Consider the following 26,402-nt stretch of genomic DNA (forward strand, 5'->3'; position numbering starts at 1 on the left):
CATAGGAAGGACTTTGCATTGTATAGTTTTGGTAGATCTAAAAGGGATTCTACAGTTAGATTGTAACATGCATGATGATTTTAGACTTATGCCTTGTACACACGGTCAGACATTCGGACCACAAAATCCGTCTGATTTTTTCTGACGGATTTTGTCCAAAACTGGTGTTGCATACACACAGTCGGACAAAGTTGTCGGAAAATCAGATCGTTTGGAACGTGGTGACGTTCGTTGTGTACAGCGGGACTATGTAGAGGCTAGTAACCAATAGCTTTGGTCTCGTAATTTGATCTGAGCATGCGTGGCACTTTGTTCGTTGGAATTCTCTACAAACGATCGGAAAAAGTCTGATCGGATTTTTTTGGTGGAAAATTTTAGATCGTGCTCTCAATTTTTTTTTACCAGACCATGTTGATGAGGAATTTCCGACAGAAAAAGTCCGATAGAGCTCACACACAATCGGATTTTCCAACAATACAATCCGATCGGACCTTTTCCGTCTGAATTTCCAACTGTGCATACAGGGCATTACAGGGAGGGTTGGTGGGGGAGGTGGTGTTGAGATTACGGAGGATTAGTTGGAGGGTAACTGTTAGGGTTGGTGGAAAGGTTAGTGTTATGCCCTGTACACACGGTCGGACATTCCGACAACAAAATCCATCAGATTTTTTCCGACGGATTTTGTGCCAATCTTGTCTTGCATACACAAGGTCGGAACAAAGTTGTCAGAAAATTCGATCATTCTTAACGAGGTGATGTACAACACGTACGACGGGACTATAAACGGGCCAGTAGCCAATAGTTGTCTCTTAATTTATTCTGAGCATGCGTGGCACTTTGTCCATCGGAATTGTCTACACACGATCGGAATTTAAACAATCGGATTTTGTTATTGGAAAATTTTAGATCCTGCTCTCAAACTTTGTGTGTCAGAAATTCCGACGGAAAAAGTCAGATGTACCCCTACCCATTCACCTGGTGAAAAAAGTGTAAATAAAACACAAGGTTTTAAAATAATTTATTGCCCAGCTCCGGTGGTCTTCCGTCTTGGGGGGTCTTCTCGCCGGACTCCTCCGCTATCTTCTGCTAGCTCTTTTACTAGCAGAGGAGCCCGGCTTTCTTCTTCTTCATCACCGCCGCCCGGGGGTCTTCTTCCATCTTCGGGGGTCTTGTCCCCCTCTTCGATCCTTCTTGCCGGGCCTCCGTTTCCTTCTTCCAGCTCTTTTACTAGAGGTGGCCCGGTCTTCTGTCGTCGTCGTCACCGCTGCCACCTTCTCTTCTTCTCTTGTTCTTCTTCTTCTCTTCTTCCTTGGGGAGGATGCTGGGGCTGTGACATCATAAGGGGGCGGGGTCACCATGTGACATCACCCGGTGACCCCGCCCCTTGTCCCTATATAAGTCTACACACAATGCGTCCCTGCCATTGTGACCAGAGAGAGCGTTGAGTCAACATCTCAAGGAAGAAGAAGAGAAGGCGACGGCGGCGAGAGAAGACCGGGCCACCTCTAGTAAAAGAGCTGAAAGAAGGAAGCGAAGGCCCGGCAAGAAGAACCGAAGAGTGGGACAAGACCCCCAAAGTTGGAAGAAGAGGCGGCGGCAACAGAAGACCAGGCCACCGCTAGTAAAAGAGCTATAGGAAGAAAGCGGAGGCCCGGCAAGAAGTACCGAAGAGCGGGACAAGACCCCCGAATTCGGAAGAAGACCCCCGGACGGCGGCAGCGAAGAAGAAAGCCGGGCTCCTCCGCTAGTAAAAGAGCTAGCAGAAGAGGAGTCCGGCGAGAAGACCCCCGCAGGGCCCCCCTTCCTCAAAGCATCCCCCATGTTGAGGACACGCGGCCTGCTACGGCTCAGGAGGGGGGGGCACTCGCTCTTCCCCACCCCCTTTCCTGACCGGCCGGGCTGCGTGCTCGGATAAGGGTCTGATATGGACTTTGGGGGGGACCCCCACGCCGTTTTTTCGACGTAGGGCTTCCCCTTTAAGTCCATACCAGGTGATGGGGCCAGCGAAGTGTCGCTGCCGATTGACTTCCTTCGCTAGTCCCGTCTACCTGGAGCCACGTTCAAAATGAATGGACTTTTCTCCGTGTGCGGGCAAGTCCGTTCATTTCAAAAGTCCGGTGGACTAGCACAGAGATGGCTGGATTGTCCGCCGGACTGCCGAGTCTGGCGGAAAATTTTAGGTTAGTGTTAGTTACAGAGAGAATTAGTGCTAGGGTTTAGGAGGAGAGGAAATATTAGAAGGATCAGTGTTAGGGTTACAGGAAGGGATATTGGGAGGGTCAGTGTTGAGGTTATAGGAAGGAATAGTGGTAGAGTCAGTGTTGAGGTTATAGAAAGTATTAGTGGTAGGGTCAGTGTTGAGGTTATAGGAAGGAATAGTGGTAGGGTCAGTGTTGAGGTTATAGAAAGGATTAGTGGTAGGGTCAGTGTTGAGGTTATAGGAAGGCATAGTGGTAGGGTCAGCGTTAAGGTTATAGGAAGGAATAGTGGTAAGGTCAGCGTTGAGGTTATAGGAAGGAATATTAAGTGCTGGGGTTAAAGGGAAGGTAAGTGTGAGGTCCAGTGTTGAATTTACAGGTAGGGTTGGTGTGATGGAGTTCCTGGGGCAGAGAGAGCATTGTATCATCTAGATGTATGTCTCAAAGTTTCCTGTTCCTGCAAGTTTGAATCGCTATCACTCTCCTACCATTTGGAGAAAGGTTCCTGTTATGGATACTTTACAGTAGAGCTGCACAATTAATCGTCAAGAATCGTTATCGCAATCTTGACTAAAGTGTTTCACAATTCTTTCTATGCAAATAATTCTCTCTACTCTTTTGAAGCCATAGCCCTCAAAAGAAAGGAAGAGGAAAAACTGGCCAGTCTGCCAAGAATCAAAGTGTTCTTTATCAGTTGAACTTAAGTATAAACATTGTAACAATTTGTCAATATTGGAATACACTTTCAAGTGAAAAAAGTTTAACCACTTAAACACTAAACCTTTTTCTGACATTTGTTGGTTTCACGTTAAAATAATATTTTTATTTTTTTTGCTAGAAAATTACTTAGAACCCTCAAACATTATATATATTTTTTTAGTAGACACATTAGAGAATAAAATGGTGGTTGTTGCAATATTTTATGCCACACTGTATTTGCACAGCAATCTTTCAAATGCAATATTGTTTTGAAAAAAATACTTTAATGAATAATAAAAAAAAACTAACCAGTAAAGTTAGCCCATTTTTTTGTATAAAATGAAAGATTTTATGTCATGAGAATCGTGAGAGAATTGTGATCTTTTTATTCTAAGCAAAAAAATTGTGATTCTCATTTTGGCCAGAATCGTGCAGCTCTACAGTAACATCTTGTTTTGAGTACAGTTGTGGTTGACCCCAGTCAGAGTGTCTTACCAAGAAGTAAACAGGACAGATGCTCCAGACTTTTTTTTCAGGGCAACATTATTATGAAATATCTCCGGATTTTGTGGTTTTTGCTTAGCAAGTACAGTTTATGGATTTAGAATGAATAAGCATAATTTAAACAAGGTCTTGTACATTATACAGTATGTTCATATATATAGTATATTTGTCAGTTAAATTGGTTTATTTACATAAATAATGTTAAGAGTTCCTAAAACACAACATGTATTCAGTCGTTCTTTTTAGTTGTGGTCTGTATGTAACAGATTCCTAATTATATTCAGTTTTAAACATATTTTCCTTCTTTTGTTTCTATTTTAGCTCTATAATGAAGAGATTTTGGATCTCTTTGATGTTTGCCGTGACCCTGACTCTCGACATAGAAAATCCAACATCCGGATTCATGAAGATGCCAGTGGTGGCATATATGTCAGTGGAGCAAGTACTCGTAGTGTCATTTCTGAGGCTGAGGTGGGCATACTTTTTATACAATTTTTCTTTCTTGTGCCATACAAAGAGGGAATCACTTAAAATAGTAACAAAACACAGGAAATGTCTAACTGAATATAGTGTACTGAGCATGTCATGCTAAAACAAATATGTCCATTTTGAGAAGTCATGAACTGCTTGGATCACCCGTGGGCTTCTTGTACGCTTAAAAAATATAATCACAGTGCTGGGCTGCGGTTACCTGTGATGGTGCAGTGCGGTGACAGTCATTCTCATTAGCACCCCAATGCACCTTCTCTTTCAATACATACAGTATTTGCTGTAAAGTTTACAAAATTACAAATGAGTTTTGTGCACAAATGATCATGAATCATGTTCAAGACTTTATTAAAAAAATTAAAAATCACTGAGGTGATATTTTGATTTTGTGGAGGATGACTAGGAAAGTGGGGAGATGAGAAACTGTTCAGTGAAGGAAAAGGTGTAAACGAAAGAGAAAAAATGGGGGGAAAGGGGGAAACAACACAGGGGCCATATAGGGTGGGGGGGGGGGGTAGAGAGAGAGAGGGAGTAAGTCATAGTGGGAAGTCCATAAATTAAGTGAATTTCAATTGAAGGTGGTAAGAAATTGTCAATTTTGGGTAAATTTGTTGAAACTTGTGTAGACTGTTGTTCTGCGCATCTGTAGTATTTTCAAAGAACAGAACTACATAAATTCTGTTCTGAAATTCTGTATAGGACAGCAATGGTGCTATTTACTCATTGAAATGGGTCCTTTTAGTTGCTGTGAATATATTCTTTACTTAACAGAAATTGGGTATTACCCCAGCAGTCCTGTTATTTGCAAAGACTATTCATCCAGAAGTGTCTGCCTAGCTCCGTATCCACTGTTTGGCATACATGAATTCAAATAGTCAGGACATTAGGACAATTCCACCAAATACACCTAAAGGTGCTCTGTATAGAGCAGGCCCTAAAACAAGTTGCAGGACAGTAGGGATTTGCCATGGATTTGCAAGAGGAAAGTTAGGTAGACTTTTAAGTAAAAGCTTATAGTTAGCCCCTACAGCCAATACAGTCGCTAACGTTTTACATACATTTGTCCCAATGGAGTTCAAGTTCTTAGTAGTTAGTAATTGTTGGAATTCCTGCTCCCCATTTAATGGTGTAGAATGGATGGGGGAGATAGTAAGTTGGGATTATAAAAAAAAATACCTTGACCTGTGTTGTTGCATTTTTGTTCAACTGTAGCGGGTGTACATATTCTATCAGATTGTTTCGTCACAGAGGCAATACATTTTTAAGTAGTAGTATAATTCACTCAGTGGAATATCGCTATTTTAATATATTTATTTTTATATAAGCTCTGGACTGAGGTGATAATATGTTTTTTTCCACCAATGAAAAGCTAGGAGATTTGAAATGCCTGGGAAAAAGAGGTTATCCACAAAAGAGTACAGAGATGTTGGGAGAACTCAGTTTCCCTTAGCTCTTGACCCTATCTCACACTCCCCTAAGGATGGGCACAACAGATTGTGCATTCCTATTGGGGAGCACAAATATGCTTCTAAGGATACCCACAGTGGTCTCTGAAGTAGCATGGGGCAATTTAAGCTGTGCTATCTGTGCCAGAGAGCAATCTGGACTTTGTCAACAAGGAATGTGTTGCAGCATCCAAAGTGCCGCTTCTTAAAGATGTTCTAAAAGCAGAAGTTTTTTTTTCCTTCTTACATTCTATGCATGAAAGTAAAAAACCTTCTGCATGCAGCCCCCCTTTTACTTACCTGTGCCCAATCTCAATCCAGCCATGTGCATGAGAGCAGCAGCTCTCTCATTTCTCTCTCCTTATTGGACAGAGAGGCAGCAGTGGGAGCCATTGAGGAGAGAGAGGGGGAGGAGCTGAGATGCCCTCTGTGTGCCAAGTTGACCCACAAAGCCGGCTTGGAAACTAGCACGTATGACTGCCCATATAGCAAGCGGCTTGCTATGGGGTGCACTTGGCAGGGGGCGGAGTCAGGAGCAGGAAGAAAAGGATTGGGGCTGTTCTGTGCACAAAGCAGGTAAGTATCACATGTTTGTTATTTAAAAAAAAAAAAAAAAAAAAAAAAAACATCTGCCTCTACAGCCACTTTAGGAATATGCAGTAGCATATTGGGTAAATGCAATGTTTATCTCTATTCTGGCTTTAAATTTACCACATATGAATTTAAGAATATGTGATTGTAGAGTCTCAAGTGAATATATTAAAAAGTGACTATGCCATCTATCACGATAACTTTAAGTCAGATCCCACGTCCACTCACAGAACTACATGTCTTAAAGAAGCTGAGGAAAAACAAATGGGTACAACACGTTATACAGTAAGTGCCTTTTCCCCAGTGTTGCCAACCTATCAGACTGAAATTTACTGACACAACACCCAAAATCTACTGGCACAGCCAAGTTTTTACTGGCATATCCAAAAGTTACAAAATGACAGTTTGAAGTGCAAATTTCAGTATTTAGGCTACAAACAAGTACAATATGCAATTAGCAAAGTGATCTAAGGTAGATATTAAGGCAAAAACCTATTTCTTATTTTATTTTCAATATAATAAATAAGTAGCTCAGGGACAGGAATCGAGAGGGCAAGAAATTAAAATGGGTGGCACACACATAAAATTGACTCTCACAATGACACTGACAGCAGTGTGCAGCAGCACATATAATGATGGCACCTCACCAGCATGACAAGTCCCCTCCTGAGTCACAGTGACCCTCTCTGTCCATGCCAGGTGGCCCCTTTAGTCCACTCCCAGCTTGTCTTCCTCCCATTCCGCAGACCTGTACATGAGGCTCTGGCTGCTCTGTTCCCTTGCCCCAGGACTTCAAATGACACACTGCTGGCACAGTCCAAACACACTATAGCAGGCACTCGGATGGTCTCAGACAAGTGTCACAGCCATATTTTTTACTGGCAACCTTTTTCTTTCACTGGCATTTACTGGCAGAAGAAAAGTGCCCATTTTTTACTGGCTGCCAGTAAAAATACTGGCGGTTGGCAACACTGCTTTTCCCACTGATCAGTTTTTGATGCACTTTTTGTGCTTAAAGCATTTTTAAAAGTCATGCATGCTTCATTTTTGGTGCATGTTTAAAAATACCACAGTTTTTTGGTGCGCTTTTTGGAGTCATGTTTGACAGGTGCGTGATTGGTGTCAGGCAACGAGAAAACACAGAAAAAAAACCCACAAAAAAACGCATATGCTTTTTTACTGCATTTTTTTAATGAAGCAGTGTGAATAGGCCCTAAGAGTAATGAGCAAGGCTTGCTATTTGCAAATAAATTAGACAGCGGAGGGATGTGTATCAGTAAATCCCAAATGTACTCCGCACCTTACAAACTCAACTAGCTCATCTGTACTTGGCTAAAAATAGTCTCCCTCAATCTCTCTGCTACTTACTTGACCATGATATTCTTGGAATCCCCTAAGCAATCATATTTTTAAAACAACAGATATAACAGGCCCCAGTGGCTTCTTTGGAAAGGATTACAAAATAATGCAGTTTTTTGTGCCCTTATTTGGTCCTTAGTAAAAAAAAAAAAAGTAAATGTGAAGACTTTCTTATCACCACAGTATGTATGCTTCCAAATCCTACCATCATTGATCAATTTAGAAATAAAGATATTGGCAAAAATGGGCTGAACAAAAAAAGAAATGGAAGAGCTCAGGAAGTGCAGCTGTGCCAACAATCCAATGTTAGTACAGTGATCTCCCCTGCTGAGCTATTGTGTTCTGACCGGGGGACAGCCCCCCTACCAGAGCTAAAATATCCCCATTATAACTTTACAAAGCAGCATGATGTCTAAATCTTGCCTTGATAATTTTAGCTTTGTAGCACAGACAGTCCAAATACACTTTTATATCTCTAAGACATGACCTATGAATCCCAGCAGGGTGGCATTTCCTCCGTTCCTAAAGTCGAGACTGAATAAACTGGAGCTTTTCCTCTTCTATTCCTTATAGACAAATGTGCTTTTTTTTTGGTGGTTTTAGAAAAACAGCTTCAGTGCATCTCTGAGATATACCGTACATACTTGTGTATAAGCTGGGTTTTTCAGCACATTTTTATGCTGAAAAAGCCCCCCTCGGCTCATACTCGAGTGAGGGTCCCACTTACCTGTTCTCCGGTGCAATGCGGGTGTTCTGCGGTCGCTCCCGCTCATCTACGGGCATCTGCAGCCTCTGTGGGTGGTCCAATGACTGCTGATATTACCGCTCTTCTTTTCTCCTGGACACCGGCAGCCTCTGTGTTGTCCGTGCTGTACTGAGCAAGAACCTGCCCGCTTCTGTGTGCTGGTACCTGGGGTGCACCGCATCCTTGCCAGATGAATGTCAGATGCGGCCGCTCTTCTCCCGCTCTTCTCCAGGGCTGTGACCAATGACGTAGCCTTTACAGTCTTACCCGTGCTTGATCACGCCCCCTCTCTGGTCTTCGATATACAGTATGTTTATTTACAGTACTTAGTCTGCTATATTTTATTTTTTATTTTCTTATTAACCCCTATCTGGACCCAATGTTGACTATGCATATTTTTTAAATCTACCAGTAGCTTCTGCATTTCCCACTCTAGGCTTATACTCGAGTCAATACGTTTTCCCAGGTTTTTGTGGTAAAATGAGGTGCCTCCAGTTATACTCGGGACGGCTTATACTCGAGTATATATGGTATTTTTTTCTTTTTTTGCTGCACTTATACTTTGTCAAACATGTATGCCCTTGTTTAGCAGTAGGATATGCATTACTTAGTAGGCAGAGGAAATTACCTTCTTTTTTACAATTATAAGTGGGATATATCATCCTTATTATACATAATAATATATATTTATATTATTTTATCCTATTATCCTTTTTATATTTAAAGCTGAACACCAGGAATATGAAAAAAAAAAAAAAACTACCCATGCAGTGGGACTCCCCTGCCCTACAAGGGTTAAACGCTAATTTTTGCCTGGAAAAAACAATTTTACTTACCTTATCCCTTGCTCAGCTGGCATCCAGTGCTTACTTCTTCTCTTTAATGCTCCGGCTTGAGGACAGACTCTTGGCATTCTCAATTACAAGGTAGGACTGATGGTCCTGCATTGAACATGATGACACCACAGCTGCCACCACTATCTGGAGCACCAAAGAGGACAAGCTGTTGGCAACCAGTCACATAGAAGGAGGGAACTGTAAGAGCACGTAATAAGATAAGTAAGGCCCCTTTCACACTGAGGAGCTTCTAAACTGCCAGTAAAACATTTGAGTGCTTTTGAAGACCTTTTCAGGCGCTTTTGAAGAGATTTCCAATCATTTCAATGAAGAGGGACGTTTTTTTCACCTCCCTGCCAGCCCACTGCCCCAGTGTAAAAGTATTCATTGATTTTAATGGAAATAGGTTTTTCATGAGATACAAAAGCACGCACATACATACCAATACATTTATAGTAAAACAATATGTTCAGAGATGACGCTCTTGTAATCTTTTTTCAGCTTTTACAGTTGCTAAAGGAAGGTGCCCTCTCCCGTACCACTGCCAGTACACAAATGAACTCTCAGAGCTCCCGTTCTCATGCAATATTCTCTGTCCATGTACACCAAACACGAGTTGCTGAATCATGCCAAGTAAGTACTAAATTTGTTGTTGTCTATTTATGTGATCAACAGTGCTGCATACAATTTCTTCTGTTTTATGCATCTTTTACACAAGACATGGGTAATGCACGAATGGAGTGAACGTAGTAACATGACAGTTTTCAATTGAAATTTATTTTTCTAGTTTCTGGTAGAGTGGTGTTATTAGTGTCGGTGCCCCTTTTTCATACACCAAGCTGGGAGGTGAGGGAAAATCTAAAATTTTAGTGCTGTCACCAGACAAGGGGTGGAGGGGAGATTCACCAATGGGAACACCCGTTCATAGATAGCTGAAAAAGCTAGGATTTACCATTTTTTATGTGACATTACCTCTTACTTACTGGTTTGTCTTCAGGACAGGTAGTTAGGGGAAATCTCCCACATGGAGACAAAGCTAAACCTGACAAAAGTTATAACTTTTACCCCACTCTACCTAAAACTAGGAAAAAAATGTTTTAGCTATTCTACTTTTGGAAGTGTCACTGTTGCCCTATAGCCAATCACAGTTTGAGAAAGAAAGTTTGAATCTAACTGGTTAATGTGCAAAAGTTTTTACAGCATGGTGCCTCTGCGGGTATGTCTTTTAAAAAACTCAGTGGATCCATGGTTACTGAGATGAAGGTAGAAAAATTGTCTGTCATTCCCATTGAAAGGAATTGTGCACCGGCGCAGTCTCCCGGTGAGCGCAACAGTAGCCCATTCAGACTTACAGATCTAGGCTAGACAAGTGCACTGCTGAAAAATGTGTTCGTTTTCATTCGTTTTTGTTTTGTTTGTTTGTTTGTTTTTTCGTTTTTCTGGTAATTCGTTATGATTGAAATTCATAAATTTGTAAATTAGAAAATCCAGAAATGTGTAGATTAGAAAATCCGTAAATTCAAAAATTCAGAAATTCGAAAATTTGAAAATACTAAAATAAGAGAAATTCCAAAAATTTGAGCATTCCAAATAACTAACTAATAATATGTGAATATGTTTCAAAAAAATAGAGCAAAGTGGGATTCTAAGAGCCAGTTCACACAGGGGCGACTTAAAGTCGCCCCAAGTCGTGCAACATGTCAAATTCCATGTTAGTCAATGAAACCCGTCTTAATGCAGACTACTGAAGTCGCTCTGACTTCAGAAAAGGTTCCTGTACTACTTCGATCCGACTTCTGGCGACTTGTACCCATTGATTTTAATGGTAGTCACCTCCAAAGTCAGAACGTGTCTTAACAGAAGCAACAATACAGGAAGAGAAAATTGTTTTCTCAGGCAAACCCCTCCCTCCCTCCTCCCTCCCACAGAGCTGATTGTTGTTTGATTGGCCACTGGAAAGTCATCTGTCCTGGAGGTGAATTGAAGTCGCCTCGTAAGTCGCCCCAAGTCGCGCTGTGGTGTGCACTCAGGTTGCCTCGCAAAGTCGCGGCCAGAGTCGTGTTGCCCCTGTGTGAACCGGCTCTAATTGTGCCTCGGAAGAGTTTGAAAAAATGAGAAACAGTATATTTATACAAAAATAAACAAATTTTTATTTTATAAAACACAGAGTTTAAGATACATTACAGTCTTAATAATTCAGTTTGAGTTCAGGGATGTGCTTCGTCGGGGCCTTAAGGATAGCACAGATGAAAACGTTGTATGAATTCTACAAATAAAGTGTTAATTAGTATACCATATATCATATGATTAATGTAGATACATAATGATACAAGCAACATAAATGTGTTAATCTATTTGTCTTTACATGGATTTATATCAAAATGTTGATAAAACGAATGTTGATAAGATTCCTATACTACATTAAGAGATATTAAATATATAAACATAGTCATATTTTTATGTATACAGTGCTGTGAAAAAGTGTTTGCCCCCCTTCCTCATTTCCTGTTCCTTTGCATGTTTGTCACACTTAAGTGTTTCGGAACATCAAACCAATTTAAACAATAGTCAAGGACAACACAAGTAAACACAAAATGCAATTTGTAAATGAAGGTGTTTATTATTAAAGGTGAAAAAAAATCCAAACCATCATGGCCCTGTGTGAAAAAGTGATTGCCCCCCTTGTTAAAACATACTATAACTGTGGTTGTCCACACCTGAGTTCAATTTCTCTAGCCACACCCAGGCCTGATTATTGCCACACCTGTTCACAATCAAGGCATCACTTAAATAGGAGCTGCTTGACACAGTAAGGTCCACCAGAAGATCCTTAAAAGCTACACATCATGCCGAGACCCAAAGAAATTCAGGAACAATTGAGAAAGAAAGTAATTGAGATCTATCAGTCTGGAAAGGGTTATAAAGCCATTTCCAAAGCTTTGGGAATCCAGCGAACCACAGTGAGAGCCATTATCCACAAATGGCGAAGACATGGAACAGTGGTGAACCTTCCCAGGAGTGGCCGGCCGCCCAAAATTACCCCAAGAGCGCAGCGACGACTCATCCAAGAGGTCACAAAAGACCCCACAACAACGTCCAAGGAACTGCAGGCCTCACTTGCCTCAGTTAAGGTCAGCGTTCATGCCTCCACCATCAGGAAAAGACTGGGCAAAAATGGCCTGCATGGCAGAGTTCCAAGGAGAAAACCACTGCTAAGCAAAAAGAACATCAAAGCTCGTCTCAATTTCTCCACAACACATCTTGATGATCCCCAAGACTTTTGGGACAACATTCTGTGGACGGATGAGACAAAAGTGGAACTCTTTGGAAGGTGTGTGTCCAAGTATATCTGGCGTAGAAGGAACACTGCATTTCATAAAAAGAACATTATACCAACAGTAAAATATGGTGGTGGTAGTGTGATGGTCTGGGGCTGTTTTGCTGCTTCAGGACCTGGAAGACTTGCCGTGATAAAAGGAACTATGAATTCTGCTGTCTACCAAGAGATCCTGAAGGAGAATGTCCGACCATCTGTTCGTGTACTCAAGGTGAAACGAACTTGGGTTCTGCAGCAGGACAATGATCCTAAACACACCAGCAAGTCCACCACCGAATGGCTGAAGAAAAAGAAAATGTAGACTTTGGAGTGGCCTAGCCAAAGTCCTGACCTGAATCCTATTGAGATGTTGTGGTATGACCTTAAAAAGGCCGTTCATGCTCGAAAACCCTCTAATGTAACTGAATTAGGACAATTCTGCAAAGATGAGTGGGCCAAAATTCCTCCAGGACGCTGTAAAAGCCTCATTGCACGTTATCGCAAACGCTTGGTTGCAGTTGTTGCTGCTAAGGGTGGCCCAACCAGTTATTAGGTTTAGGGGGCAATCACTTTTTCACACAGGGCCATGATGGTTTGGATTTTTTTTCACCTTTAATAATAAACACCTTCATTTACAAATTGCATTTTGTGTTTACTTGTGTTGTCCTTGACTATTGTTTAAATTGGTTTGATGTTCCGAAACACTTAAGTGTGACAAACATCCAAAGGAACAGGAAATGAGGAAGGGGGCAAACACTTTTTCACACCACTGTATATACCCATTAGTGTACCGACATTTTTTACATATGGTAAATTTGGTGTAGAGAATCAAATAGATAGAACTAAATATATATGTAGCATATAAATTGCAGAGTTTCAATGGCATGCCCCTCAACTCACCAGAAAAGACCGCAAATGGAGAACGCCGGCTCAGTGGGATAGATGAGGCCTGGGAGCTCATGGGAATACTTCTCCCCACCTGATCAGAGAAAAATGGAGGGGCCCCTATATGTGCAAAAGGTTGGTTGATAAAAGGTAATGAGTTCAGTGGTCAAGGTGAAGAAAAAAGAAAAAAAAAGGGGGGGGGGGAGGAAGAAGAGAGGGGGCTGAGTCCTCAAAGCAAAAAAATGTGTATTCGATTTTACTTACCAAATAGGAGCATAGAGATTAGGACAAACCCAATTGTGGGGTTGAAGCACCATTGGGGGCAGAGAGATAGTTGTTTCCAAAAATTGAATCGTTGGTTTCAATTGTAATGAAGGGTAGTGTGTGTGTAAACTTTAAAAAGTGAAAAGGGGGGGCACAGTTTGTAGCTGAAGATAGTCTAGTCCAAACAAAGAATTAGTCTAAGCCCTTGTACACACGGTTGGACATTCCGACAACCAAATCCATTGGATTTTGTCCGACGGATTTTGTCCGAAACTGTTGCATACACACGGTCGGACTAAGTTGTCGGAAAATCCGATCGTTCAGAACGTGATGAAGTTATTTCGTTACGATGGGACTACGTTCAGGCTAGTAGCCAATAGCTTTGGTCTAGGAATTTGATCTGAGCATGCGTGGCACTTTGTCCAATCGGGATTCTCTGCACACAGTCGGACAAAGTCTGATCGGATCATGTTGTCGGAAAGTTTTATAGCCCAGCTCTAAAACTTTGTCCGTTGGATATTCCGATGGAAACACTCCGATGGAGCCCACACACAGTCGAATTATTCGCCAACATGGTCCGATCAGACATTTTCCGTCGGAATGTCCGACCGTGTGTACTAGGGCTAAGAGGAAGGACTACTAGTGAGTGAAAGGGCATGTATAACAAAGAATTCAAATACCTGTAATTTTGTACCCACAGTTTCTCCACAGCACCCCTCACAAGTGGAGGGATGAGCCACTGAGGAGAGACTGAGGGAATGCATGTTATATAGGGAAGCCTAACTAACATAATTGGTCCCAGGAGGTGTATGTGGGAGAGAGGATTCCTGGAGTTGCTCAAGTTGCCCGGATCATGGAATCCGGAGGAACTGGAGTAAGTCCATCTATGCACTGAGTGCCATGGGTGATGCAGGCTGAGGAAATAGCATGCTGGAAATCCCCGATCCACATCCCGAAAACTCTGCAGTCCAGATGGAAGGAAGGAGGGAGAATCACTAAACCTAGTCGGCCATGGAAGATAACCACGGATGGAGATAAAGTCAATCCGTGCGGAGAAGGGTGCAGGACCCGAATGTCATGACGTCACACTGGCACTGATGGACTTGCGTCGGCGACGCTGCGTTCCACAGGAAGGGGGAGGAACCGTACGCTCGTCAGCCCGAAGGCTGTCAGTTGTCGGTGTCCCCTGATGGAAGATCTGATGGAAACGTCTCTGAGGGGACTTGGCAGGTGCACCAAGAAACTGTCAAACATGTGGCTGTCTGTGAGGATGGCACATTGGCAGACCCCTCAGGCAGTGCATAGACACAGGCATGGCCAACAGTCCCACGAGTCAGCAGTTAATTCCAGAAGCGGTCTAGAGAGGGGGAGGCAAGAAGACATGTCAAAAAAAATTTAATAGACAAATTTGAATACACAATTTCCACCATATAAATACATGAATGCTAGGCAATCTAAAAACAAACCCTCCAGCTCATCTTCCCGTTTAAAGAGGAAGTAAACCCTGATGAGTTTACTTCCTCTTTGATTCCCTGCAAAGGCAAAGCATAATGGGCTACTATGCATCGCATAGTAGTCCATTATGTGTCACTTACCTGACACAGGAGCCAGCGTAGTCACCGCTGTCCCCTATAGTCTGGAGCGTCCATCTTCTCGGTGGGTCTCGGTGAGTCTCGCTGCTCCGCAGCTGTCATTCGACGAAGCCGCGATGACGTCACTCCCGCGCATGCCTTAATCTAGGCTTACCTGTAGGTCAAAGTGGTTTGTAAGGGTTTACAACCACTTTAATACATGCTAATAAACCAGAGTGGGTAAAACGAGTATAGAGGATATTTGGTTTGTGCCGTAAAGGTGTTAAATTAAACAAATATTCTGTTAGTTACTAAGGTACAGATATTAAATCCGAGAAAAATAGATAGAGGTAAGCGGATAACATACAGGTCAAATGGCATTATTATAAAAAAGCAGCATAGCTGATTGCATCATTCATTCCTGGCGAATGTGTTGCTCTCAGTTTAAAAATCCACTTAGCCTCTATCTGAAGGATTTTTTGATCAAAGATTCCTCCACGGATTGGGGGTGCACCCAGGCCAGTACCTGGAATTTCAAAGAGTCGGTGCTATAATCATGGCATTCCGCAAAATGCCTGGGTATTGGTTTCTCAGTGACACCTATCTGTATGTCTACAGCATGCTCTTTAATTCATCTCGAAAAATGTATTTTGGTCTTGCCTACATAGTAATTACCGCAACTGCATGTTAGCAAGTACACAATGCCAATGGTGTCACAGTTTGCAAAATTTTGCATGTGTAGATGTTCCCCTTTAGGTAGAACAACACTGTTCCCAGTTATAATGTACTTACAGAAGTTACAGTTCCCGCATTGGAAGGGACCTTGAGGTAGATTACAGCAAGGGTCCTTGGATCCCTGCGGCATAAAGTGACTGGAGACTAAAATGTCACCTAGTGATTGGTTCCGTTTGTAATCAACATGTGGCTCAGGTTCTACAAATAATCTTAGAGTAAGGTCATCGCTTAAAAAGTGCCAGTGAGTGTTTAAAATGCGTTTGATAGTTTGGGATTGACTATTAAATTTTGTGATAGGATGAATACCTTGGGGCTATGGTGCAGTTCCTTTCTCACCTTGGAATAGCAGAAGATCCCATGGGCTTGCATTTTGAAATGCTTTTTTTAGGGATCTCTTGCTGTATCCACAGTCCAAGGAAAGTTTCTGCAATTGAGAGGCTTGAATTTTAAAGTCATCCTCATTGGTGCAATTCCGTCAGGCCCATAAATATTGGCCCTTGGGGATGGAACCAATTAGTTTTGATGGGTGAGCACTTGTAGAATGTAGCAGGGATTTACCTACAGTATCTCTCCAATGTAGATTGGTGGTGATAACTCCCTCTGTATGTTTATGTATGTTCAAATCAAGAAATGGGAGAGTCTCCCAATGCCAATTATAGGTGAAAGGCAGGTTATAATCATTATGATTAAGTTCCTCTATGAACTCTGATAAGAGTTCTGGGGTCCCTGTCCAAAAAATCACGATGTTATCGATATACCTGCTCCACACTAAGGTGTGGCGCAGGTATATCAAGGAAGCTTCCGATGAAAAAACCTCACACTCCCACCTCCCCAGGTACAGGTTTGCATAGAATGGGGCACATTTGGTCCCCATTGCCACACCCTGCACCTGGAGGTAGCCGTCAAAGGTAAAGGCATTGTGGGACAAAATAAAATACAGTATTTCTACTATAAATGCATTATAGGGAATGTTGTCAAGATCTCTTTCATTTAAAAAGGTAGAGGTGATTGTGATACCCTTGTCATGAGGGATGCTGGAATATAGGGCCTCTACATCAATAGATGCAAGAATGGTGTGGGTAGGTACAAATAAGCCTTCCAGGGTCATTAGGATGTGACTGGTGTCTTTCAGATGCGTGGGTAAGCTTTCTACATGGGGGCGTAGGTAATCATCTATTAAGGAGCTGGCTTGTTGGGCAAGGAATCCTACCCCCGAAACAATAGACCTACCTGGAGGTAGCAATAGGGATTTATTGGTTTTAGGTAGAGCATAAAAGGTGGGAGTGACGGGACGTTGAACTTTTAAGAATTTTCCTGTATTTTTAGAGGTAAGATTTTTGGAGAAAGCTCCATCTATGATCCTGAAGAACTCCCGTTGGTAGTCGTGGATTTTAGAAGGAGAAATCCGACAAAACCAAGAGGAGTTCTTCAGGATCCTTTAACACATAGCTGTGTAGTCCTCTGTGGTTTGAATGACCAGATTACCCCCTTTATCGGATGGTTTGATTATTATGTCTTCTCTCTTTTTGATTTGATTTAAAACTGCTCTTTGAATGTTCGTTAGGTTAGATTTTGTTGGGGTGGCATTCATTTTTCAAATATCTTGAGTTGTGCGATCCATAGTTTGAGGTTCGGGTTGGAAAAGGCTGGAAATTTAAGTGATTTACTTTTATATTCGGGTGGTGTAAAACCTGGGGTGCACTATTCTCTGCATTTTAGCATTTGGTGCATAATTTCAGGATCATCCCAAATGCCACCCTCCCTTTCCAATTGTGTTAGAATTTGCAACATTTTATAGTCCAAGCGGGACCATTTGATCTCAGGGTTTCTTTCTATTTTATTGGTCTGGTTATGCCAGAAAGTTTTGAAATTTAGCTTCCTGGCAAACAGGTTAATATCTTCCACCACTTCAAAATGATCTACATCCCGTGTAGGGCAAAGGTTAAGCCCAAGGCCTAGAATTTCCAATTCCTTATCAGTGAAGGTTTGTGAGGTAAGATTGATTACATTGACTGTGCTTGATCGTGTTAGATGCGACGAGTGATGAATTGATCTGTGTGGCTCTGTGCTGTGTGAGGTGGTGGTTTGGAGGTTGTAGGGACTTTTTCTTTGGAGACCGGTGCCCGAAAATTTGATGGTCTAGGTTGCTTGGGAGTAGCTCCTGAAGCTGCCCACTAAAGTGTGATCTACTAATAATAACTAACTATTAAATTATAGGTATTGGAATTTTCTTTTAAATGTGGCTGTTAGTCAACGTAACGAAAACAAATTTATCCAAACTTACAAATTATCCAAAATAACGAATGCCACATCTAAACAAATAAAACTGCAATAATTAATAATAGTAATAAAAAGTTTTCATTGTTTTTATTATTAATTAGTTACATTCCATTTGTTTAGATACGACATTCCTTATTTTTGATAATTCTTTACTTTGGATAAATTCGTATTCGCTACGTTCTCTAACAGCCAAATTTGAAAGGAAATTCCAATACCTATAATTTAATAGTTAATGATAGTTAAGTTATAACTGAAACAAATAACTACAAATGAAAACGACTACAACAAAAACTACTGAAACAACAACCACTGAAACAACAGAAACAACCACAACTAAAAAAACAACTGAAAACAACTACAACAACTGAAAACAACAACTTCTGAAACAAAAGCTGAAACAACAACAACTGAAAACAACAATTGAATACAACAACTACAATTGAATACAACAGCAGCTACAATTGAATCAACAACTACAACTGAAACAACTACAACTGAAACAACAACTCCAACTGAAACAACAACAACTCCAATCTGTATAGTCAGAAAAATAGAAACAAACGAAAACCCTCACGGTTTGACAAGGGACAGACCAGATAGGTAAAAAAAAAAGTACAAAAAATGTATTAAGAAATATATAACAAGCATGAATAATCACATAAAAAGGATACAAATGACAGGAAATAAAAACACTTAGTAAGGTACCTAACATACATATCATGGATGAAAGATGGTGGTTGCCCAAAGAAACATGTTGGTGGGGCTAACCGCTGTACATTGCAGGCGTGGACACCTTACATGTTTCAGACCTCAAAGGGTCCTTCTTCAGAGGTATATTTAAGTCAGTTGGGTATCACATTCCATTAAGTAAGGGTGTACAATCAATAGTATATGATAACATTTTCTTTGCAGTAATTACATTTCAATATATGGTTGCTCCAAAAAAATTAGGAAGGTATGTACAATGCATACTTATCACTGGTTGCTGGCATTGTGGCTCCTAACCAAAACACTAACTGGCAATGATGGCACAACCATCATTTTGACTATATGAAATCTCTCTGTTTTTCAACCAGGCATATTTCTCTGCTTGTGCAACTTTGTAAGTGTTTCTCTTAACACTGTTCCTGTTAAGAGAAATAAAACTCTCTGTTCATTTTTAAAAGTGACTGGCTCCCATCTTGCACTACACCCACCATGCCTAGTAACCTGCACCCTAAGAAGGAATGTCAGCCTTCCCTGACTCTGGGGGTCACCATCAGGCCTCTGGAGGTCGGGGGAGAGCGATACAATAGCATGGGTAAAAGATTGGTAAATATTAAAAGCTAAATAAATATTATCACCTAAATTTGATGCATATTTGAAGTTTCATTGGGTTGAGATTTTTTTTTGTGCAGCAAAAAAATGTGTAGCCTATCACAAAGCGTATTACTTAAAGGGAATATATTAGCAATTTGGTATTTTTATATTTTCTTTATGAATTGATTGTGGTAAGGACTAACTATACCTTTTCTAACATGGCATAGTATTATTGTGCAGTCTTCTACCCAACCAGCAGGTGATGCGCTAGTCTTTTTTATTTTATATATATATATATATATATATATATATATATATATATATATATATATATATTCAGCTATTCAATGTGGGTCTCTTGGTGACTTTACAAGCCCGCATGAATACGTTATTGACAACCTACATTATCAAACAGCAGTATGTTTCAGAAAGCTCTACATTTTTTAATAAAATGCAGTTCATGAGCTCTGGTAAAGTGACTCTGTAGACAGGAAAAAGCATTTCCTCTATTACCTCTCCCCAGGGATCAGACTGCAACATTGTAACTTTATAGTAAGTTAAAAGGTGAGAGGCTGCAGCAGAACCTGATCTGCGTTAGATTTCTGAACACAGCGATAAACTGAACAGGCAGGCACCAGGGTTATGTGATTGTGTCATCCTCGAGCCAGCGTCATAGTCCAGGAAGTAGATGCTGACTCTAATGCAGGGTTTCTCAACCAGAGTTCCGTGGAACCGTAGGGTTCCTTCAGAAGTTGCTAGAGGTTCCTTGAGCAATGGTCAATTTCTGCCTCTCAGATAAGTTCCCACTGACACCATTGATCTTTTTAGCTATCTGTAAGGGGGTAATTCTTCCCAATGACCACACGTGTAAGGAGCAATCTTCCCACTCACCATCACACTAATGTATCATGAGTTATCAATGTTTGATTTTTAGCAGGGATTCCCCCAGCCTGAAGAATTATTTTAAGGGTTCCTCAGTGTTGAGAAGGTTGAGAAAGGCTGCTCTAATGCCTAAGCAAAAATGGTGCAGTCCTTCCTACGAGAAAAGCAGATGAAGGTAGTGCCACAAAGTGTACTGTGATCTCTGCAAGAAGTGTTAATAATCACATTAATAAGTATGCTGCTTGAAAACCATTGTAGTTTTAATTATAGGCAAACCTTTGCTCTACAGGCAGATGCACCTTCTTTGGAGTATGAAACCCTCACTGCAAAGTTTCATTTTGTGGACTTAGCTGGCTCTGAGCGCTTGAAGAGGACAGGAGCAACTGGAGAAAGAGCAAGGGAGGGGATCTCCATCAACTGTGGCCTGGTAAGATTGACTGTACTTTTTATGGCTTCAAATTTGTGAAATATGGGAAATGTGCTAAATGATCACCAATATGTCTCCAGCCACAGATAGAAAAATCAATGCTAACACTAGATAACACCTCTTTATAACCTCCTGTTTCATAAATGCCCTAAATTATCATATGCAGATGAAATGAATGTGTGAGAATTGTGATGACCACAGCTCTTATTTTAGTTAAAGTGGCACTTTAGTCATAAAATAAAGTCCTGCTAGGTCACTTCAGGCTGGCCCGTTTTGCAGGTATAGCTATGAAAAACATTACAAATAAGTGTCTATACTGTTTAACATTTAGTACTACACTGTTTCACCCTGCTCTGCACATGCTCAGTTGCTCTCCATATTTAGACACTGCAGAATTTGTAGAGGCCGATCTGCTGACAGCCTTAAAGTTAAACCCTCCTATGCTTACCCTAGGGTCACACTATTGACGGACGTACAGCCCGCGTTTGCTCAGGCACGGCTGCCCATTCAGAATGGGCTTCTGTGCTCATGTTTCCCGCAGGAAAAAGGTGCCTGCACCTTTTTAAAAATGCGGCTGAAGGTATATTGCATGTTTTTTTTTTGACTGTGCAACTTCCCTGCCGTTCCCACACCCGCAAATGCGCTGCGGAATTGAATGTGTGGGGGTGCCACTCAGTATGAATGGCAGCTCTGTGTGTTTTGTAAGAGCAGCACAATTTGGCTGTGGGAACAGGTGCGATTCCTGCACCTGCATCCGGCCCGCAGACTGCAGGCAAGTGTGAACTGAGCCTTACAGCCAAGGAAGCTGCTTCAGTTTGATCTGCAACTGTCATAATGCTGCACAGTGATCAGTTATGACACCAGCTATTTGATGGTTTGACTGCTTGGTCGAGGACACAAACAAATGTGACAGTTAGCAATACCAGCATTCCAGGAATGTAGCTATTTTTTTAACCGTTAAATCAATAAATTTAGTTTCACTTTATAATTTACTGTTTGCTGTTTAGGCACTCTGTGCTTCAGCAAAATAGCAGCCTCCAGCAAAAAGAAACAGGGGCGATGCTGGAGGCAATTTACAGCATACACTAATTTTGGTAGCATTATTAATGTGGAATGTATGTTCTTTACTAAAGAATGTTATTTTTTATCAAGTTGTCATGGGTAAAGTTCCGCTTTAAAGAAAACCTGTGTCACATGATTTAGGTTAGTGTGAGCTATAAAGAAAAAACAATAAATGCCAGAACGACACTTACTTTTAAAACAGCCAATTTCCCAATGTAAAGACTGCTCTCCAACACACAGATTGGGAAAGAATATTGTAGTCTAAGCGTTACTTTGAAAATGTGTAATAGTCTTCCCACAGAACCAAGTTTTTTAGGGGGTCGCACGCACTAATGGACATTAGAACTACACTCTTCAGGTCTATTTCCACAGTGCCACCAGCAGGTGTTCCAGGTTCTAACAGTGCTCTCTCCCTTTTAGGGAGCACTGCCTGGTTGACAAAGTCCAAATTGCTCTCTGGCACGCCTGTGAAATCTATAAAATAAACAGTTCCTTGAAAGTGATTCACGTAAGGCATACTGATATTCCATGTGGTACTAGAAGAATCCATATTCTTGTAATACCAGAAGTTGTTGGAAAATCCTAGTCCTTAAAACATCTGTGCAGAGAGAGCACCTAGTCACAGGAGTCAGTGATAGATGAGGTGCCCCACCAACCAGGGATTAGCAACAGGATGGATGCCACACCGCTGAAGTCTTGAGACAAACTGGGGTCTGACAACGGCCCAGTGCCTAACTGATTAGATCTTCCAAGTCCTGCAAAGCTGCTGCTATTCCATTACTGTGAAAATGTGATTCATTTTAGAATTTGGCACTGTAATCCTTCAACAGCACAAGCACGCTGTTGCCAGGGTGCACTGATATATGGGGACACACCACTTCTGGGTACCTTGCTTGGTTGCTGGAAACAGCACCATGTTTTGACAGCCACTTAAGTCTTTCCAGAAGACTGGTTACCTGAGCTGGGTCCCCTAACACTCCTGGAGATGCAGAGATTCCATCTAGGTCTCAGAAAAGCTGAAATGGAAATCTCTCATTCTCCCTGAGGGTCACTACTATTAGGGCTGTCCTCCTGTGCATATAACTTTCCGTTCTGAAATGAGCGTCTGGATCACCAAGCTTTGGAACACAGAAGCAATAGGCTACAAAAGAAAGTCTGGAGCATTGGCCAAACAGGCAGTCCACATCAAGCACGTGAAAGGAACTGCAAACTAGCAGTATAAGACCCATTAGCTAAAGGCAGCTCAATCTTAGTACTGGAGTTAGGCTGGGCAGCGAGTAGAGAACTGGATGGTTGCTATGACCATTAGGTACAGTGCATAACCAGCAATTTTTCTCTTTCTGTAGCTTGCTCTGGGAAATGTAATCAGCGCTTTGGGAGATCAGAGCAAGAAGGTTCTTCACATTCCATACAGAGATTCAAAGCTCACCCGACTTCTGCAGGACTCATTGGGAGGTAACAGGTAATTCAGTCTACTTTCCTACTATACCCTTCTTCTTGCTAACTCAGTTTTCTTGGTAATGTGCTAATTTTTTCATCACTGTAATACAGGTGGCTGTAGGGAATGCACTTGGGAATGATATGTATGATTTAGATTGTTATACAGGTTCAACAAATGATTATAGGGAATCACCCTAAATAGAAGCTGCATTCCAGTCTTATGGATAGTTAGGTAACCTTGTATATTATTATTTATTTTTTTTGTTTTGTTTTTGTTTTTATTACTATACAGGATTTATATAGCAGCAACAGTTTGCACAGCGCTTTACAACATGGGGGCAGACAGTACAGTTACAATACAACGGAACGTCCACTTAGCTAATTCCTCCCTCCCCTGGTGCCAAATCTGGCACCTTTCGGGGTCAGGGGAAAGCAGGGAACCTGTTTTTAACAGATACCCTGTCCCCACTTGCATCGGACCTCGCCAGACCTCAGAAGTTCGCCCTCCCTTCTCCTCTTGCTGCTGGGCCAGTAAAAGAGCGCAGTGCACAGTAAGGACCTAGTGGTGAAGCCACAAGGCTTCACCGCCAGGTTCCCTTCATCAGCAATGACGGCGGCATCACCTGACAGTGGAAGGTAGCATCAGCTGCGGTGCCGACATCGCTGGAATCCAAGACAGGTACACTGCTTTAATTGAACAAGCAGAAGTTAGCAAAGATTGGTCCAAGCTATTTAAACTCTAATAAAACTTTGTGGAGTAAGCCTGCCTTCTACCCTTTCTGATTCTATAGTCACTTACAAGCAGTACTTCGGATGAACATTGGTTGCCAACAATTGCCTTTCGAACCTTCTTGTTTGTTTTTGTAGTCTCTTTCCTATGTAGCTATGTAAGCCTGGGCATGCCCAATAGGCTTTGTTTTGTACCTTTCAATACAAAAAGCTGAATAAAGAGAATTTTCAAAACAAAAAAACTTTTATTAAAAGCTGGAAATCTGCTTTAAGCCTTGTTTCCAACTTCCTGTACACCCACTTTTTTGTGTGTGCATGGCTTCTTTGTTACTGGAGATGTCTACCATGGAGAACTGTGAAATGCATGAACCTATGACATACACCTAATTTATAATCGCAATTCTGCAGTACAATGTAGAGTGCAGTACAGGGTACCAAAAATTCCCAAAACATACTAAGATCTGAGGTGACTGCTATTACTGAAATATGGATTCATTTGAAATTATTGATTGCACTAGAAATAGTGTTAAATAAAATAAAAACCGTCTTCGCATTACAGCATTTAAACATACTTTTTTCTTTAATGGTTCCTCCATCCAGTCAGACCATGATGATAGCCTGTGTCTCTCCATCTGATCGTGATTTTATGGAAACATTAAATACCTTGAAGTATGCCAACCGTGCCCGTAACATCAAGAATCGTGTGACAGCTAACCAGGAACAGAGTGGCCAGCAAGTTCAGGCACTAAGGGCAGAGCTGGCTCGGCTACGCCTAGAACTACAGGAGTACAAAACTGTAAGTTGACTTAATGAATATATTACATAATGTATTCCTGTTCTCTATAAACCATATTTACAGTTATTAGCAGAAAACACCTAAGACTATGTAAACAAATGTTTCGTTATTTTTTTGTTACCCGTATATGATATTTTCGAAAAATTTGAATTTAGTCAATTATGTGAACCGTGGACTGCCAGAAGTAGATTAATGCCCTGTACACGCGGTCAGAAATTCCGATGGAAAAAGTCAGATCGGATTATGTTGTCGGAAAATCCGACCGTGTGTGGGCTGTATAGGACTTTTTCCGCCAGATTTTCTAATGCACAAAGTTTGAGAGCAGGGTCTAAAATTTTCCGACAACAAAATCCGCATAAATTCCGATCATGTGTAGACAATTACGACAGACAAAGTGCCACGCATGCTCAGAATAAACTAAGAGACGAAAGCTATTGGTTACTGGCCCGTTTATAGTCCTGACGTACGGGTTTGACGTCACCTCGTTCAGAACGATCGGATTTTCCGACAACTTTGTGCGACCATGTGTATGCAACACAAGTTTCGGAAAAAATCTGACGGATTTTGTGATCGGAATGTCCGACCGTGTGTACAAGGCATAACAATGCAGATAGAAAAGGGTTAACAAACATTCTTCATCATCATGTGTTCTCAGGGCCATCGAGTTCCTGGGTCTGATGCTTTAAGTGATATGTGTGAAGAATTGTCTATGCTACGAAGTGAAAATTCATCACTGCGCCTTCGTGTGGCTGCACTACAAGAAGCCATCAGGGCTATTAATGCCCGTGTCACCCGCATGGCTGGTCAAGAAGCCGCAAGAGTTTTACAAAGGGCTGGTAAGAAATGTTTCTATTTTATATTTTTTTAATTTCCTTTCATAGACCATAGTTAAATAAATACCTTACTGTAAAAAATAGTATAGAAAACTGCACTCTTAAAATATTATCAGAGAAATAAAAATCAGGAAATGAATGAGGCCAGGCAGTAGCGTGACAGATTCATCTGATTCATACAAAGATATCAGCTAAAGCCAATGTGAAAAACTGTGTGTTCAGTATAAATAATCTTATATTGTGCTTCAAACCCCATTCAAACACTGCTGCATGTCTTTGCAATCTGCAATAATAAGTCCAATAAAAATAATGCAAGCTCAATTCATATTGTTTCCTGTACCTGTCACTGTTCTTTAGACAAGGGAAATAGATGATTTTCAACAGACCTATTTATAAGAGCTTGTCAAGAATATCTTTTGTTTTAAAAATGGGAAATAATGCGTTTGTTAACCCAAAACTTCTTATTCCTGATATGTGTCTGCTGTACCATGAATTTGTATAAGAAAGTATCCTGTTCTCTTTGTAGTGCTTTCTGGTGTCCCGATAGTCCCTCTGCTTTCCTATTAACCACTTGAGCCCCAGAAGACCCCCTTCCTGACCAGAGCACGTTTTACGATTTGGCACTGCGTTGATTTAACTGACAATTGCGCAGTCATTTGCTATAATATCCCCCAATTTAAAAAAACTAAAACTAATTTCTTCATCAGTTTAGGCCAATATATATTCTTCGACATATTTTTGATAAAAAACAAAACAAAATTGCAATAAGCGTATATTGATTGGTTTGAGCAAAAGTTATAGCGTCTACAAACTATGGGAAAGATTTATGGCATTTTTATCATTTTTTGTTTTTTTAAGCAGTACTGCAACATTGCGACGGACAATTTTGACAAATTTTGGGACTGAAATTTATACAGCAATCGGTGCTATAAATCTGCACGGATTACTGTGTAAATGTCACTGGTAGGGAAGGGGTTAACACTAGCGGGCGATCAAGGGGTTAAATGTGTGTTCCCT

General features: G+C 41.2%; 1 protein-coding gene across 6 annotated transcripts in view; it reads left to right on the top strand.

Moving 5' to 3' along the window:
• Positions 1–26,402, top strand: part of KIF21B (kinesin family member 21B) — a 157,178-nt gene that overhangs the window by 48,189 nt on the left and 82,587 nt on the right. For all 6 annotated transcript variants that reach the window (XR_013274487.1, XR_013274488.1, XM_077481484.1 and 3 more), the window contains exons 4-9: positions 3,723–3,872; positions 9,368–9,499; positions 20,388–20,525; positions 22,934–23,049; positions 24,357–24,552; positions 25,208–25,388. Coding sequence is in view for 4 of the 6 variants with exons in the window: in XM_077481484.1 (XP_077337610.1) it covers positions 3,723–3,872; positions 9,368–9,499; positions 20,388–20,525; positions 22,934–23,049; positions 24,357–24,552; positions 25,208–25,388 (913 nt within the window). In the remaining 2 variants the exon portion in view is untranslated. The remainder of the gene's footprint in view (positions 1–3,722; positions 3,873–9,367; positions 9,500–20,387; positions 20,526–22,933; positions 23,050–24,356; positions 24,553–25,207; positions 25,389–26,402) is intronic.

The sequence above is a fragment of the Lithobates pipiens genome, unplaced genomic scaffold (assembly GCF_037356315.1).
Source record: "Lithobates pipiens isolate NorthernLeopardFrog02 unplaced genomic scaffold, aLitPip1_a1.2 Scaffold_16, whole genome shotgun sequence".
In the NCBI taxonomy this organism is placed as follows: domain Eukaryota; kingdom Metazoa; phylum Chordata; class Amphibia; order Anura; family Ranidae; genus Lithobates; species Lithobates pipiens.